Here is a 17,335-nt window from a genome sequence, read left to right as displayed (position 1 = left end):
TATTTCTTGTATATAGCATGTAGTTATGTCTTGGTCTTTTCTTTAGTCTGACATCTTTACCCTTTACATCTGCCATTTTGCAATTTATTTTCTATCTGTCTCATCTCTTTTGGTCCTCTTTCTCCTTTACTGCTTACTCTTGTGCAAAAGAAGTATTTTTAGTATGCCAGTTTGATTCCTCTGTAGAAATTTTTATGTTTTTTATTTTTCAGTGGTTTCTGTAGTATGCATTATAGTATGCATCTTAACACAGTCCACTTCAGAGTAATACGTAATTCCAGTAAATTATAAACTTGATGTCCATATATCTTTCCCCCCCTCCTTTGTATTGCTGTTATTACATATTTTTTAAAGTAAGCTCTAGGCCCAATTTGGGGCTCAAACTCATGTTCCTGAGCCAGCCAGACACCCCTATTATTACATATTTTAAATCTATGTTATAACCCCAATAATACAGTGTAATAATTACTTCTATGTATAGTCTTTTCTCTTATAAAGAAATTAGGAAATGGGAAAAATATGTTATAAACTCTTATATTTATCTATTTATTTACTATTAACAGCCCTCTTGATTCCTTCCTGTGAATTGATGTTATCATCGGGCATTACATTCTTTCAGCTTCAACATCTTCCTTTAATATTTTTTGTAAGGCAGGTCTGAGGGCAACAAATTCTCAGTCTTTGTTTATCTGGGAAAGCTCATTTTTGAAGGATGGTTTTATTGACAGGTTTTTTTCTTTCGGTACTTTGTGTCATTCCTGTCTTCTGACCTCCATCATTTCTGATGAAAAGTCAACCTTTAATTACATTGTTCCTGTGAACATGATGAGCTATTCCACCCTTGCTATTTTCAAGACTTTTTTTTTTTTTTACTTTCCTTTTTTTTATTAACATTTATTTATTTTGAGAGAGACCGTGCACGTGTGAGCTGGGAGGGAGGGGCAAAGAGAGAGAGAGAGAGAGAGAGAGAGAGAGAGAGAGAGAGAGAGAGAGAGAGAATCTCAAGCAGGCTCCACGCTGTCAGCTCAGTGCCCGATGTACGGCTTGATCCCATGAACCATGAGATCATGACCTGAACCAAAATCAAGAGTCAGATGCTTAACCGACTGAGCCACCCAAGTGCCCCTTGACTTTCAGCAGTTTGATTATGATGTGTCAAGGTGTTTATCCTAATTTGGCTTCATTGAGCTTCTTGGATTTGGCAAATTAATGCTTTATGTAACATTTATGAAATTGTTGGCCATTATTTCTTCAACTAATTTTTCAGTCTTGTTCTTTTGCCCTTCTCCTTCTGGCATTACCATTACCCACGTTTGTATACTTCATATTGTACTACATGTTTCTGGATACTGGTTTGGTTTTTTTTGTTATGTCTTTCATTTTTTGGTTTTTTCCCCAATCATTTTCCCTCAGCTCTTGAGATTAAATAATTTCTATTGGTCTATCTTCTAGCTCACGGACTCATTTTTGTATCATTTCCAATCTGCTATTGAGCCCCTTTTGTTAATTTTTCACTTTAGGTATTGTGCTTTTCCAATTCCAGAGTTTCTATTTTCTTTTATTACTATTATTATTCTCTTTATTAAGTCTGTACTGTGTTAATTAATTATTATGGCTTTATAATCTTTGTATCTGGCAAGGCAAGGTTTCCCTTCCTTGTTCTTCAAAATTGACTATTTGTTTTCCCATATGAAATTTAAAATCAACTTGTGAGTTTTATGAAAGATCCTGGTGGTATTTTGTTTTGAATTATAATAAATTTACTGATAAATTTTGAAGATCAGAGTCATTACAGAATTGAATCTTTCTATCAATAGATCTTTGCTTAAAAGTCTTTAATGAAGGTGATTTTTTTTTCCTTAAACTTGTAGGGAAAGCTATAGAATTCTTTATGGATTTTCTTATCATAATTGGTGTTTTTCTTATATTCTAATTTGTTACTGTTATTATTTTCTATATATTTTATGTTACATCTTTGATGAAATCTCTCATTAGTTTGTAGATCCTTTTAGATTTCTATATACATAATCACATCCTCTGAAATATTAACAGCTATGTTTTTTCTTTTTTAATCCTTAATACCTTTCATTTCATTTTCATATTTTTTGTGTGCTAAGTAGAAACTTTGGAGTTAAGTAGGAGCATTTATGGTGAGCATCCTTTTCCTCTCTTCCTAACTTTAAAGGAAATGATTTTGTATTTCACCATTAGTTACATATGGTGTGTCCTACAAGCTGTTGGTAATTGTGGGTTATGTTTGTTTGTCTGTGTTTTTAGGCTAAGGAAGTTCTATTCCTAGTTTGTTGAAAGATTGTGGTATGTGTATGTTATTAATGCTTTTGCTTACATCTTTCAAGATAATCATATGGGGTTTTTTTTAATCTGTTAGTGTGGTAAATCACATTCTCAGATTCTTAAATGCTAAAACATTATTCATTTATGAAATTAACTCATTCAGCATTTTTTTTTAATTGCTGGATTTGGATCGTAATGATTTTATTTAGAGTTTTTGCAGTATAATTTTCTTCCCTGTTATTGTTGTTGGATCTGGCACCAGGATTATACAGGTCTTACATAGGTTGAGGAATAGTCTCTTTTTCTTTTCTCCAGAATCATTTGAGTAAGATTAGTATTGTTGGTTCCCTGAGTGTTCATTAGAACTCACCTATTAAACAACTTGAGTCTAATACTTTCTTTGGTTTGTTCAATAGTTTTATGCATAGATTTTCAACAACTGATTACGTTTCTTTAATGAGTAGAGTTTATTTGACTGTTTCTTTAGGGATCAAGTTTGATGTATTTTTTTAGAAGATTGCCAATTTGTACAGATTTTAAACTACATTGATGTAAGGCTGTTTTCTCATGATTTTTAAAAATATCTTAACATCTTAATTACCAAAAGTAGTATACTTAATTCCCTCATTATGATTTGTTGTTAATTTTTTTCTTTAGAATTCTGTAGTTGAAATATCCCTAGTGAATCATTCCTTTTACTATTAGATAGTGACTGTTTTTGTGCCTGATGTTTTCCACTTGAAATGCATTGCTCTGATATTCATAGAACTATACCTTTTGTGGGGAAGAAAGAGCAGATTTGCCTGTTGCCTTATAAGTATTTTTCTATCTTTGTATTTAAAGTGTGTTTCTTGTCAGCATCATAGAGGTAGATTTTTGGGTTTTGATGTAAACAGAAAAATATGTCATTTGGTGAATTTATGTTATAATGTGTCCAGTAATTACCAATATACTTGTATTTATTTCTCTCATTTTATTTTGTGCTTTTTATTTACCCTGCTTCTCCTTCCCTTCCCTTTATATACGTAATGTGTTTTCTTTCTTCCCTTTTTTCCTCTATTCTTGGCTTCTAAGCTCTGTATTCACTGTCTTTTATTTAATGGTCATATGTTGTTCTCATCAGATAATTTAGAACCAGATTGTTTCCAGCCTTCCCAAAGTGAGCCAGTGCTTCCTTTGATTTACCTGCCACTTTCTTTGCTCACCATTCCAAGTTCTTTCACCTCACTCTTTCCACTGGGGCTCAGTTAACTGCTCCTTGAAATACGTCATTTAATAGTTCTCTTTTAGTGAATGTGTGTTGGTAATGGATAGGTATTTAATGTCTGAAATTTTTAAAATCTTGCTCTTATTCTTGAAGTATGATATAACTGGGCCTAGAATTCTACCTTGATATCATTTTTCTTGGTGCTTCGAGGTCTTTTCCACTGCCTCTGCTGTAGACCGTTGCTGTGAACCATCTATTCTCAGTTCATTGTTGTCCCTTTAGAGTAAACTTTTTCTTTCCTAGTATTTTAGAGATCTTCTCTAAAGATCTAAATGATCTAAGTGATTTTGGCATTTGCAATTTTACTATCTTGTGTGTGGGTGGTTTCTATTTTTGGCTTCCTTGGGATGCATTATTCTTCCCAAATCTGAAAGTGCTAGTATTTAATCAGTTGTGAAAATTTTCTGCTGTTTTCCCACGAAGTGTTGCTTCTTATTCTCTCTGTTCTCTTTTTTAGGAACTCTATGTATAAATGTGTGTGTCAGTTTCTTTTTTTTTTCCTTTTCCATCTGTCTTAACCTTTCCTTCATGTTCTCTATCTCCATCTGTCTTTATTCTTCAATTTATAAATTCTGCAATTTTCTTTGTTCTCCCTCCCAGTTTATTGTATTGTTTTCAGACAGGATTATACTACTGTTTGATACTTCCATTGAAGATTTTAATAATATTGACTGTATTTCTCATGTCTTGACATTCTGTTTGTTTTGTCTCAGTTATACCTGATGTTTTTTTGATAGTGGCTTTTAAAAAATATTTTCAGGGTGCCTGGGTGGCTCAGTTGGTTAAGCGTCGAACTTCGGCTCAGGTCATGATCTCGCAGTTTGTGAGTTCGAGCCCCGCGTTGGGCTCAGTGCTGACAGCTCAGAGCCTGGAGCCTGTTTCAGATTCTGTGTCTCCCTCTCCCTCTGCCCCTCCCCTGCTCACACTCTGACTCTCTCTGTCTTTCAATAATTAACATTAAAAAAAAAATAAAAAATAAAATAAAAAATATTTTCAAGTCATTATACTTGTTCATATTTTATGGTCTTTAGTAATATGCTATCTGAAATTTATGGAATCCTAATTTTTCTGTTTTTGGGGTCTGTTCACTTTTTTTTATGTTGGATGATTTCCTAGTGTGTTTTGTAATTTTGGATTATAAATTTACTTTGATTAGAAGTTTGTCTACAGGAAACCTTAACAGCCAAAGTTGAGGGTATATTCTTCCATGGAAATTTGTTTGCTTCTGATGAGATACCTTGAGTATTGTTGATCCTGGACCATTTTTTATGCTGATTTCTAAGCTTGGGTGTTTCTGGCTAATTGTGATAGTTATAAATTCAGTGCAAAATCCACATGAGGCATTATTAGCTCATGGTTGTAGATTCTTCCAGAAGACTTTAGCTCTCCCACCTAAAAGCCAAGATGAGACAAACAGTCTTCCTTGATGCATTCCTATTTTGATGAGTGATTTTTATTAATGACTTAGCTTTTTAAAGTCCTTGTTTTATTCCTGAGTGTCTCATTTTTTGGTCACTAGCCCTTAAAATGTGCCTGACTCCTCATCTCTTGTCCCATCTTGGTGTTTAAGGTTCAAAATGACCAAAAAATAACCTCTCTTCAACCCTCCTCCCACTATCCAAAGACATAGTGTCGGTGCTCGTGGCACTTGTTTTCATTTCTCTTGATTTTTGTTCCCTGAGACTTACCTCTGTTTCTTGCCCACATAGCTATTTTAAAAGTTGGGTTTTTAGCTAGGTATTTTATAGCCAGAGGCCTTATTTTGTTTAGTCACCCCCCGTGCTGTGATCAATGGAAGTTATGTGTGGCTCATTTTTTTTCTTCTTGTGTTCCTGGTTCTATTTCCATTATAGTTGAAAAGTATTCGGTTTTTTCATAATGTGAATATACCCAAGGTCTTAAATCTGGGAATGTTTATAAGGTTCATCTTATGTCATTAGGTAAAAATGCAAGCCACAGAATGTTAGGTATTATATACTTCCACTTATATAAAGACAAATATTTGAGAAACTGAAAGTAATTCAGTTAGGTGGAACATGGGGTATGAGGAGGACTAGAAGACAGGAAAAGGAAATAGAGCAAAAGCTATGAAGTTGGGGTGAAAGGCATATGTCACATAATACTTCATTTGTCAAGGTAAGATATTTGACCTTATTATTTAGGCAGTAGTGAGTCAGAGGTAGCATTATCAGATCTGTTTTTTAAAAAGCCAGCTTAGGGGCACGTGGCTGGCTCAGTCGGTTCAGTGTCTCACTTTGTTTGGCTCAGGTCATGATCTTGTGTTCCCGAGTATGAGCCCCGCGTCGGGCTCTGTGCTGATGGCTCCTCGGAGCTTGGAGCCTCCTTCAGATTCTGTGTCTCCCTCTTTCTCTGTCCTTCCCCCACTCACGCTGTGTCTCTCTCAAAAAATAAATAACGTTTAAAAAAATTTAAAAAACAACAGAAAAAAAGAAAGCCAGTTTAGATTAGCAGAGTGCCTAAGTGAACATAGGTAAACCAATTAGTTTACTGGTGGTATAGTTTGGTTAACAATTAAAGACTGTAGAAATGAGAACAAATGACAAAAATACAAGCAGTGTTGATGAGGCAGTGGGGGGTGAGGGGAAGGGAGAGTAGAAAAACTGAGTTATCCTTGGGTCATAGAAAGTAGGTAGGGAAATGGAGTGATCTAAGATGCCTGCCCGGTGGCTTGGAAGATGAGGAGGTAGAATAGATATTCCTTTGTGAACACCATTTGACTTGCCATTGGTACATCTAATTCTTCTGAAGAGGACCAGTAGGTATATGAATGATGTCCATGCACTCAGGAAAGGTGTGGGCTGGAGATTAACAACAGCAACAACAAACCACATTGGAAGTTAGATAGAATAAACATGAGAGCTGACATGTTAACAGTAAGTGCAATTGCCTAGGGATGGCATATAGAGCAAGAGATTATGTAACCAAGGGCAAAACTTTAATGAATGCCCACATGTAAAGAGCAAATAGAAAACTAAGAAGTAACTGTCAAAGTTAAGAGGCCAGCCAGGAAGTTTTATGGAGGCCAGTGAAAGAGGTTTCCATTAATTTTTTTTTTAATTAAGTCACTGGTGAGTGACATTCAGTGTAGTTAATAAAAACAGTACTTTGGATTTTCCAGTTAGAAGGTCATTGTTAGCCTTTGCCTGGGCATGGTTAGTAGAGAAAAAGAGAGCAAAACTTCTCTAATTTCGTGATTTTAGAGGTAAATTGGGGGCTCAATTTGAGTGAGAAGTACTTTTTTTTGTGGAAAACTTCTTTGTTTTGAAAGGAAGGAGATTGCGTTAGTAGCTAGAGAGACTCTTGATCAAGTGGGCGGTGGAGATAATTTTTTTTTAATATGGAGAAATTTTTAGGCTTCATCAACTTGAGTCAACTTTATCAAGTAAATGAAGGGTCCAGAGGAAGGGGAAAAGTTGAAAATTTAAGAGAAAATATGTGATAGAGCATGCTTCCAGAGGAGGTAGGGGTACATAGGATAGAGCATGTTTCCAGAGGAGGTAGGGTACACAAGATGACTTGAGTCATTCAGGGACATTCTTGAGAACAAGCGCAGGATGCTAATGTAGTTGAGAATCGGGAAGTCAGGGATTTGGTTTTTCCTGGTATAGGAATCAGGATCATCTGGGTTTGGAATCAGCAATAGTAACATGTCATAAGTGGACTTGCCAAGAGTGAAGGTTTAAAGTAGTCACAGAGAAGACAGGGAATGATATAGACAACTAGGAATAATTAGAAGCATTGATCAGTTTCACTGAAAGCCTCATCAAGATAAGTGACCCACATTTTTTCATGACATTTTTTATGGTAGTATGATTTTGTTTATTTGTTTTAATCTTTATTTCAGCAGGATTTAGCATCTGGGTATGATGGGTAGAATGTCAGTTTTGAATGAATATGGTAAAAGGAGAAGCAAGAGGAAAGCAATGTTGGGGAAAAATAAATAGGTGCTATTGAGGAGGTTGTTATAATAATATACCTGCTGAGCTAATACAAATGAATAGCCACATTTTTCAAAACGTATTCATCTAGGACCAGGCAAAAATAGATGAAGGAGAGTAGAAACTTTAACAGTGGTTACTGGTTATTTTTTCCCAGTCCTACACTAGAGGGTTATCACATACTCATTTCAAGCACCATGGCCTACTACTTAACAATTCTTAGGAAAAGGGACTTGTAATTATAAGTCCACAAGGTAGGTGAGGATTGAGTGTCAAGATAGCAAAGACCAAAAAAAAAAAAAAAATGCGGGAACAGAACAAATTGTTTGGGCTGCATACATATTATTTTGATTATGTTCTTTGACTCTTTAGTAATGCTCTTGAGGGAGATACTGCATAAGTAATTAATTTTTTCTTCATTTTTTGTTTGTTTTCAAGGCTTTCTGTGAAACTTTAGAAGAGACAAATTACCGTTTTCAAAAAGAACTACTTGAAAAACAAAAAGAGGTGGAATCACTGAAGAAACTGCTCAATGAAAAGCAACTTCATATAGATACTCTAGAGAACAGAATTAGGTATATTGTGATACTTGCATTTTTGGCCTTACTAATTCAACTCAATACTCTGGGCTAAATGCCCTTTGTATTTTAATATGATTTAGGAAATTTCTGATTCAAAAAGTCTTAGACTCTTAGTATACTTCCTTGTAGGTTGGAAAAGTTGCCTTTTGATAATTTATTTAGGAGGCTGAACATTTGAAGGATGGGAAACATCAGAAAAATAAGCCTCTAGTTGTTCAACAAGATAAACATTATTCGCTTTACCCTATTTAAGTGGCATCTTTGTTTCAAGGCACTTACACTAATTTTTCACATGTGAAAGTTGTAGTTTGCATTCCTGTCAGCATATATTGAATTGATGTTAAAATCACTTTACATTAATCATAAGTACGAATTTCTCTGTTGACTCCCAGAGTCAGCACTTTATTAGCCATTTTAAGAATAGCTGAAGACTGGGGCACCTGGGTGGCTCAGTCAGTTGAGCATCCAACTTTGGCTCAGGTCATGATCTCACGATTCATGGGTTCAAGCCTCGCATCAGGCTCTGTGCTGATAGCTCACAGCCTGAAGCCTGCTTCAGATTCGGTGCCTCCTTCTCTCTCTACCCCTCCCCCGCTCGCGTTCTGTCTCTCTGTCTCTCAAAAATAAATGTTAAAAAGAAAAAAAAAAAAAAAAAAAAGAATAGCTGAAGACTGCTAAAGCTACATGTATTTACAAAAACAAACCAGTACTTATTTGTAGAAAATAACTTGTTGCTATAATTTACTTTTAGAACATTGTCTTTAGAACCTGAAGAATCACTGCTCATGTGTGGAACGGAAGGTGGACACATCCCAAAGGTGGAGTCCTCTGCACCTGAGGTTGATAGAGATGATTTACATGAAGAATCTAGGTAAATAATATTTGGTTTATTGTAGCCTCATCATCTGAATAACTAGAGGCAAATAGGCACTAATACTCTATAGAGTATTTTTTATGAACCCAATGTTATTGTATCATAAATCTGAGCAGAGAAAGACTTACAGATATTCTAAGCTGTGCCTAAAAATGAGTGTTTAGAATCCAGGCTGTAAATGTTATTACTTACTTTGAAGATAGATCTAAATTAAGTACTCAGTTAATTTATTAATTTTGTAAAGCTTGACAAATTAATCTCTCTCAGTCTTTTTCCATTCAAAAAGTGGGATACTGTAATAGCAACCAGCCTGCCTACCTACAGGAATGATAAAAAGATAGTATATTTGAAAGCACATAGAATATTTATTACTTATAAATCCAAAGTCATTATTAATACTTTAGTGGTAGCAGGTAAGCTGTAATTATGAGAACAAATTTTATGTTGGCGAAAGTCACTATATTTTATTGATAAATGATAGTTGAAAGAGCTGAAAGAATTAAAAATATATCTCCAAAGGTGTTGTAACAACTTAAAAATGATTAAATTTCTGATCAAATATTTAAATATTCTTTTCCATGAAATATTTCCCATTAGTATTTAAATATTCTTTACATTAGGTAAAATTTGAAAGGTGATAGTGAAGTGAAAGAGCATGTATCTAATCCCTTTATTGACATGTTTCTCTTTTTTGCAGAGCTGATGATAAGCCATGCTTAAGTTTGAGTGAACCTGAAAATTCTGTATCAGACATAGAAGTAGCAGAAGTGGCATACAGTGCTGAGGACGACTAACTGCGAGCAGTTCCTTCCATTTCTATGTTTCGGCAAATTTAGAATAGAGTGGGAAATAGTTAAAAATAAAAGACAGACTGAAGCATTTACAGAAAACAAAAAGATTGCACATGTATAAAGTTTACATAAAGAAAAGTTTTTTAAGTTATTGGGATAGGAAATGTATTCATTGCTGCTTTAAACTATCTTTTATCCAACCTTTGTATTTAATACACCAAAAAAAAATCTAGTTAGAATTCTGTTATCAAAACTAAATTCTTAAATAATGTGCATAAATTATTTTGGCTTTTTGCCAATATATTGCTCCAAACTAATGTGTGTATGCGCGCTTGTGTGTGTGTGTGTGTGTGTGTGTGTGTGTGCGTGTGTGTGCGTGTCTGTGTTTGTGTTTAAATTGCCAATTATATCAGTTAAGTGGACATTAAATGCATGTTGCTATCTGGTTGATATATACTTCTTTGTATCTCTGACATGATATATTTTCATTAGTGGTTTAAATCAGTGGTAAAGATGAATTAAGTTTTAAATATTGACATGTTTGCCATCTGTAAATAAAAATTGCCTGTTGCAATGTTATTGCTATTTAAAAAGAAGAAAACTTTCTAATACCAAAGGAAAACTATTTGAAAGAGCTATAGTAACATATAATAACATAGCTAAAGTGATAAAATAGCCTTGATTTTAAAAGCTAACTCATTATCAGAATATTATAAGTGTCCTAGTTTATTATAATATGTTGTACTGATTTTCCACATAATCTTTAATCTCTACCTGTAGAATCAGTGAGTTTGCCTCTTTCAGAATACTACCTCTTCTTGCTAATCAAAATATACTCTTTTGAAAATATTGATTCTAAGCAAATAGGGAGTTATAAAAAAAAAAAAACACAAAATAAAAAGCCATATATACTATAAAGTTCCTAACTATGTTGACTCCTGGGATTGCATTTTTATCTCTGCATATGTGAATATGTTGCTATAATGTATTAAGGCTGATTTTCCTTTTAATATATTTAGCCAAGTGATGCACTTTATGATAATTAAACTCTTTTGTGCCAAGTTTAATTGGTGAATTTCTTTAGTAAGTGGAGTTAGGAAAAACTTATGTAGTGCCTTCACTATTTCACTTTTATACACCAGTCTGCTAGAATCTGTGAGTCAGCTTTATGAAAAAGTGTTTATTTCAGATTTGCTTATAGTTGTTCAAAGTGCCTTGTTTCGTTTTTATAATATGTAGTTACTCATTTATTTTCTATTTCCACTGCTTTGCATATTGCTGTTAATAAGTACTGTGATCATGCTAGCATTCTGAAATTCCACTTGGTTTTTTGAACTGCATGTGCTTTCTAAAAGCTGAGGGAAACTTACTAGGGAAATAGAATAACGATCTCCAGTTTTGTTTTCTTCACTATCTAAAAGTTTATCGGTATCTTGATGTACATATTAAAATGTGGTTGTTTAAAACTCTACTTAAGTAGATAAAAGATCAATTGGCTATTGTCAACTTTTGATCTAAAAAGGGACTGCTTTTTACCAAAGGACCAAAAATTATTAAAAAAAAAAAAAAAAAAAACAACCTTTGTCCAAATGCGCAGGTATGTTTTCTCTCAAAATATATTCCACAAAGTATACTAGAAATGTGTTTACTATCTTGGGAGATAGAAAGAATGTAATAAACTATTCTATCTGTTCATTTCAAATATTCTAGGCCTAAAAAGGCGTAAAAAGAACAATCATTTAAATTAATATCATTTTTAGTCGAATAAAACAAGATGATCTTTGCTGAATTTTAGATGTTATAGTGCTATATTCAAGTCTGCTTTAAAGTGAACCATACATTTTCAAAATCTAGCCTTTAAGAACATTGTATGTAAAGTTTTGGATGAGTAAAGAAAAACCCTTGTTGATAAGCCACTATTATTTATATTTAGAATTTACTTTTTTTTTTTTTTTTACTTTTCTGATGCATTTTATTCCCAGTATTATATTCATTTAATAAATTATTTTTTCAGTACAGCAGTAGCTATGTTGTTTAGATCTTGAATACCATTTTCCCCCTTCAATTTCAATGTTCTCTCTATCCCTTACAATTATTGTAAATTTAATTATACTTAACTGCTGCATTTCACAGACATGGAATGGGTTTATGATTTTTTTAAGTTTATACTTCATATTACTGATAATTTTAAGTCTTTGTGAATAGGTGCAGTACACTTCATATGTAACCAATATTAATAAAAAAATTGAACATAATTCAAGCAGAAAATACTTTTGTGGATAATCTTTTAACTTAAGCTTCTAAAAATTAAGTTCATGTATAGGTAGTAAAACCATAAAACTTAGCATTTTAAAATGCATTTTATTTGTCTACTATCCTGAGATTACACATTTAAAGCACATTTATTTAGAAAATCATGTTCCTCAGATAAATTATGTATGTAGTCTACTCTAACCATCTGTGATATCAGAAGGGAACAGTGGCCTTCAGTCTGCAAATAATTTGTCTGGTTTTGAAATGAGTTTTGTTACTTACAGGAATAGAGGAGTTTGGGGATTATGTTAAAAACAAGTCTGTATTCCTAACTAGTAAGGAGAAGAATCTAAATTTTATCCTCTGGAAGATGTTCAAAGAGCCACATAGATTATCCACATTTTACTTCTTCCTAAAGATAATAGAATTGTCTTTACTATATTGCACTTTGCTTCTGTGCTGTTGGCTTCTACTAGCAAAATAATCATTAGAACTTGTACAACACAAGTGTTTTTAAGGCTGATGTCTGCTATACTACACAGTGTACCCTTTATAAGGACTCATGGGAGAAAATTCTCTTAGGTCTCAGTAGCAGTAAAGCCTGTTCTTAAAGAATTGGTTTGTTTTTATCCTAAAGACTCTGTTACTGTGTTTCTCTTTTTTGATTTGTTTTTGGAGCAGCCTTAAGCCAAATTGTAGGTCACCTGTAACTACCGTATAGAACCTTAGGAGTTGTGCTTTTGTGTAGTAAACATGATTTTATTTTTTTTTCTTTCTCAACTCCAGTTTTCCTCCCTGTTTAAGGTCTTCAGTTAGGACAGATGTATATTTCTGTTCTGATAAAGTCTCAGATTTGAATGATATTTTAGGCTACATTAGATAAGAACTTGTCATAGTCTGTGCTAACAAAATTACTGCACCAGTATGGATGGCAGTTCTTAGGGTGCCTGGTGGCTCCGTTGAGCATTAGACTCTGTGCTCACAGTGCAGAGCCTGCTTGGGATTCTCTCTCTCTCTCTCTCTTTCTCTCTCTGTCCCTCCCCCACTTACACACATGCACTCTCTCTTGAAATAAACATTTTTTTTAAAGGATGGCAGTAATTACACAAAGCTAAATTATTCTTCCCTTTAAAAGATGTCTTGAAGTAGGACATGTGAATATGGAATGTAAACTTAGACAAGCTAGCCAAGGGCAATCTATGGGTATGTTCGTGGCTAAAGCACAATATTAATTAACTCAGATTATGGTTTTAACCATAACCTTAAATTAGAAGACCGACTTGCCACTTTCTTATTTATCATTGACAGAAAAGTTAGTGTCATTAGCTTCACACAAAACAATAATAAAAATCAATACAGGTAATATATACTCAATAGCCAAAGATAGTGTTTTACTGTAATAGATACAGGGTAAGACCTGGTATACGTCTAATGGAATGTTTGCAACCTAGCTAATTGTAATCAAAGAAGTATTAGATGCTGGCTAAAGTGCTTTGCTAATGTGTGAAATGAAAAGCACACCTTGGAGTGATTAAGCTTATATCTGGAAGATTTCTTAGAATTAGGTCATATGCAGGGGCGCCTGGGTGGCTCAGTCGGTTGAGCCTCCGGCTTCGGTTCAGGTCACGATCTCATGGTCTGTGAGTTCAAGCCCCGCATCGGGCTCTGTGCTGACAGCTCAGAGCCTGGAGCCTGCTTGGGATTCTGTATCTCCCCCTCTCTCTGCCCCTCCCCCACTCATCCTCGCTCGCTCTCTCTCTCTCTCTCTTTCTCTGTGTCAAAAATAAATTCTAAAAAAAAAAATTTTTTTTTAATTAAAAAAAAAATTTTTTTTTAATTAAAAAAAAAAAGAATTAGGTCATATGCCAGTCCTGTCTTCCAGTTCCCTGTATAGCAAATACCATTCATTGACTAACCCGAAAGATTCTTTGCCCCCTCGAAAGTAGGAATGAGATAAACTGAATACTTATTTTCTCAGCTCCCCTTGCAACTAGGTTTGAACTTCTGACCCAATTATGGGCAGTGAGATGGATAGAAGTATGCTGGCAATCCACTTCTGGAAATCACTTGCTTTTCCTGTAAGAAGGTAAGCATGCTGCTGATACAGCCTCTCCTCCCCCACTTCCCCCCCCCCCCCCCCCCCGCCCTTGTTTTGATCTCAAGGAATGTCTGGAGGTGCTATGAAAACCATCTTGCAAATACAGTGTAGCAAGTGTGAGTGAAGGGTAAGGGAATCACAGAGAGTCTAGCCACTTGTTAAACCACTAAAAATTGTTTTTTGTTAGTTGTACCATGATAAAACCTATTTTTTTAATTTGAGCTGTAGGTTTAACCACAGAGGATAAAAAGCTTATCAAACAAAAAGGATTTTCTTCCTGTGAAGATATTGTATATTTTATTAGTAAAGAAAAAAGATTAAAGGAGAAATTTTTTTTTCTTGAAACCCGAAAGGGAGAGAACCATCTATTAGACATACCAAAGATCGCTTACTTCTGAGGCTCCTTTAGGCAAACCAAATACGAAAGAGAAGGCAGCCTGTTGTTCTACACATGTGGAATAGTCTTCTCAGACTGCTAGAACAAAATAACTGCAGACTGGATGGCTGAAACAGAAATTTGTGTTCTCAAGGTGCCAGCGGAGTGGGTGGTGTCTGCTGAGGACGCTTTCTGGTGTCTCATTAGGACATCAGTCCTGTTGGATCAGGACACTACCCCTGTCTCATTTAACCTTCATCACTTCCTTGGAGGCCCCATTTCCAAATACAGCCACACTCGGGGGTTGGAGCTTCAACATAGGAATTTGAGGGGGACACAGACATTCAGTCCATAACAGTATAGGACAGATGTAACATCATTCTATGGTTACAAAGATACTTTGCGGTTCAAAAGGTTAAAGTACATAGTGTATTCCTTCATTTGTCCATTGGACAAACATTGAGCACCTACTGTGTGTTAGCTCTGGGTTATAAAAATTGTTGAGAAGCACATGATCCCTTCAAGTAGTTCACTGATACAGTTTTTTATACAGGCTGATCTGTATGCTGTATGGCATTGTGGTGAGTGTGCTGATAGACATAGTTGTGATGAATTACAGGGACGAGAGGGCTGGAAAGGAGGACAAGTATTGGCCAGTGTAGAAGTATATAGCTTTAGCTGCTTCTTAAAAGTAGAATAGAAGGGCATGCCAGGCAGAGGAGGGAGTCCACTTCAGGCTGTGCAAGTGGCAGGGATCATTATTATCCATAACTCCTTTTTCCATCCAGCACGTTAATTCTACCTCCACAGTTGAAGCCACTTACTTACCTGATGTGATAGGTCGAAAAGGGACACACAAACCACACTACATACCTTAAACATTTTATTTTAACTTGATGCACGTATATTCATTGCCAATGTTTAAATAGAGGTGCAAAGCCTTTCTTTGGTATGCTTTTACTAATGAGCACTCTGGTTTTCCCTCTAGCTAAGCCATACCCCTGATGCATTTTCTGATACCTAGCTTTAGTTTCTGTGGAGTGAAGGCATGAGATGTGTATGAAGGAATCTATGACAGAAAGCACATTTTTACCATTTTGTTTGCAGTCCTGTATTGCTATCTTGCCTATACTGTTACAAAGTCTTTCCAAATCATCTCACCTAGTTTTCCCTAGAAATGATCATTAATTGTCATATTTCATTGTTTCATATAATATTAATAACCTTATTTACATTTAATTTTAAATACAGCTGTTATATACAAATTTGGAAGCAAACTGATGCTTGGTAATCACACAAGTCTCTTGGGAGGAAACAGGAGCGTGCAGATGTTCTAAGAAGGAACCAACTAGCCACAAGCATTCAGGGTATCCTGGATGTCAGTGAGCGCATTTTATACAGAAGATGCAGAACTTTGGCAGATCAATTATGAATTCTAGAGTTGGGGTGGAGGGCAAGGGGATGAGTTACCCTATACTTTGAATCTGTCCAATTCTCTTTATCTTCACTGCCAGTCACCCTGGTCCAGATCACAAGGATCTCCCTGCTTCCACCTTCACCCCTACAATCCAGTCTCCCAAGGCAGCCATGGTTTTCTTTTTGAGAAACATAAATCACTGCATGTTTGTTCTCCACTTAAAAACTTTCAAAGATTTCCCATTATGTTCAACATTGTAACATCCAGATATCTATATGGCCTACAAACATGATTTCACTCTGCCAGTTACTCTGCCTGATGCCAGCCCGCATGGCCCCCTTTCGTTTCCTTGAGTCTTCTGCCTTCTAACCTGGCTGTATCTCCTCTCTAGATTGTTACTCCCAGAATCCTATCAGGCTCTTGTCTTAAATCACAGGTTAAACGTTACCTCCATAGGCAACCTGAAATAGTACCCAAAACAATCACCTCCATCTTAGATTTCTTATTTACTTTTTTATTGTCTGTTTCACCTGCCTACCTCCTCCATGCTTCCCCTAAAAGGCAAGGCGTTGTCTTTTTCTCCCTCTCATCCTTGCTCTCCTCCACCACCACCGAGCTTAGGAAAAGATCTGGCACATAGTAGGTACTCAAAAATATTTACTGAATGATTAAGATAAAGGCCTAAATTACAGAAATATTAGAGAAAATAGAGGTATTTGAAGGAAAAGTAAGTCTTGTAGATTGATAATCTCTGGGTAGATGGATATGCTACTAACTAAGGAAAAGAACAGTGAGAAGCTTTAGGGAGGCAGGGGGTACATTCAGTTTGGGACATGCTGGATTTGAAATACTGTAGGCAATCCCAAGTGGAGATCTCCAGCAGGCAGGTGTATACAATCATCCAAAAACGAGGAGAGGGGTCTGCTTTATAGAACTCAAGTCAGATTAATTAAGATGTATTATATCTCTTGTTCTTCATATCCCTTGCCCATAATTCAATGGTCTAAAACCTATTAGGAACTCCTGTGTTAGGAACTCCAGTAATGCATGACCCCATGTGTACTATGGTGACAAGCGTCATGGAAATATGTCTGATGGGCCCACGTGTCTCATTCAGTTAATTTGTTTTTCATTCCAGAAGTAATTTGTTATTGGAGAAGATCATGTTTTTCTTTTTCCTTTGAGGAGATACAATAATAGCACAATATCACAAAGGTGGTCTTTTTTTCGTTTATTTTAATATTTCACATTTAAAGCAAAGTTTAAGAAAAAGAAGAAATGCAGGTAGACAAAGAATGGAAAAGTTTTATTCCACTAGTAATCAAAGAAATATAGTTGCAATATATACTTTTTTAAAAATAACTTTTCATGTTTATTTATTTTTGAGAGATAGACTGTGAGCAGGGAAGGAACAGAGAAAGAGG

At 35.1% G+C, this 17,335-nt stretch overlaps 1 protein-coding gene across 2 annotated transcripts in view; it reads left to right on the top strand.

Moving 5' to 3' along the window:
* SNX16 (sorting nexin 16) overlaps nucleotides 1–11,785 on the top strand; it is a 43,340-nt gene extending 31,555 nt beyond the window's left edge. For both annotated transcript variants that reach the window (XM_019453366.2, XM_019453365.2), the window contains 3 exons: nucleotides 7,960–8,096; nucleotides 8,854–8,973; nucleotides 9,674–11,785. In XM_019453366.2, the coding sequence (XP_019308911.1) occupies nucleotides 7,960–8,096; nucleotides 8,854–8,973; nucleotides 9,674–9,770 (354 nt within the window). In that variant the 3' untranslated portion in view covers nucleotides 9,771–11,785. The remainder of the gene's footprint in view (nucleotides 1–7,959; nucleotides 8,097–8,853; nucleotides 8,974–9,673) is intronic.
* The last annotated feature ends 5,550 nt before the right edge of the window (nucleotides 11,786–17,335 follow it).

Source organism: Panthera pardus, unplaced genomic scaffold (genome assembly GCF_024362965.1).
Source record: "Panthera pardus isolate Hobbes unplaced genomic scaffold, ASM2436296v1 HiC_scaffold_7, whole genome shotgun sequence".
Classification (NCBI taxonomy): domain Eukaryota; kingdom Metazoa; phylum Chordata; class Mammalia; order Carnivora; family Felidae; genus Panthera; species Panthera pardus.
This window is presented reverse-complemented; position numbering and strand designations above follow the sequence as displayed.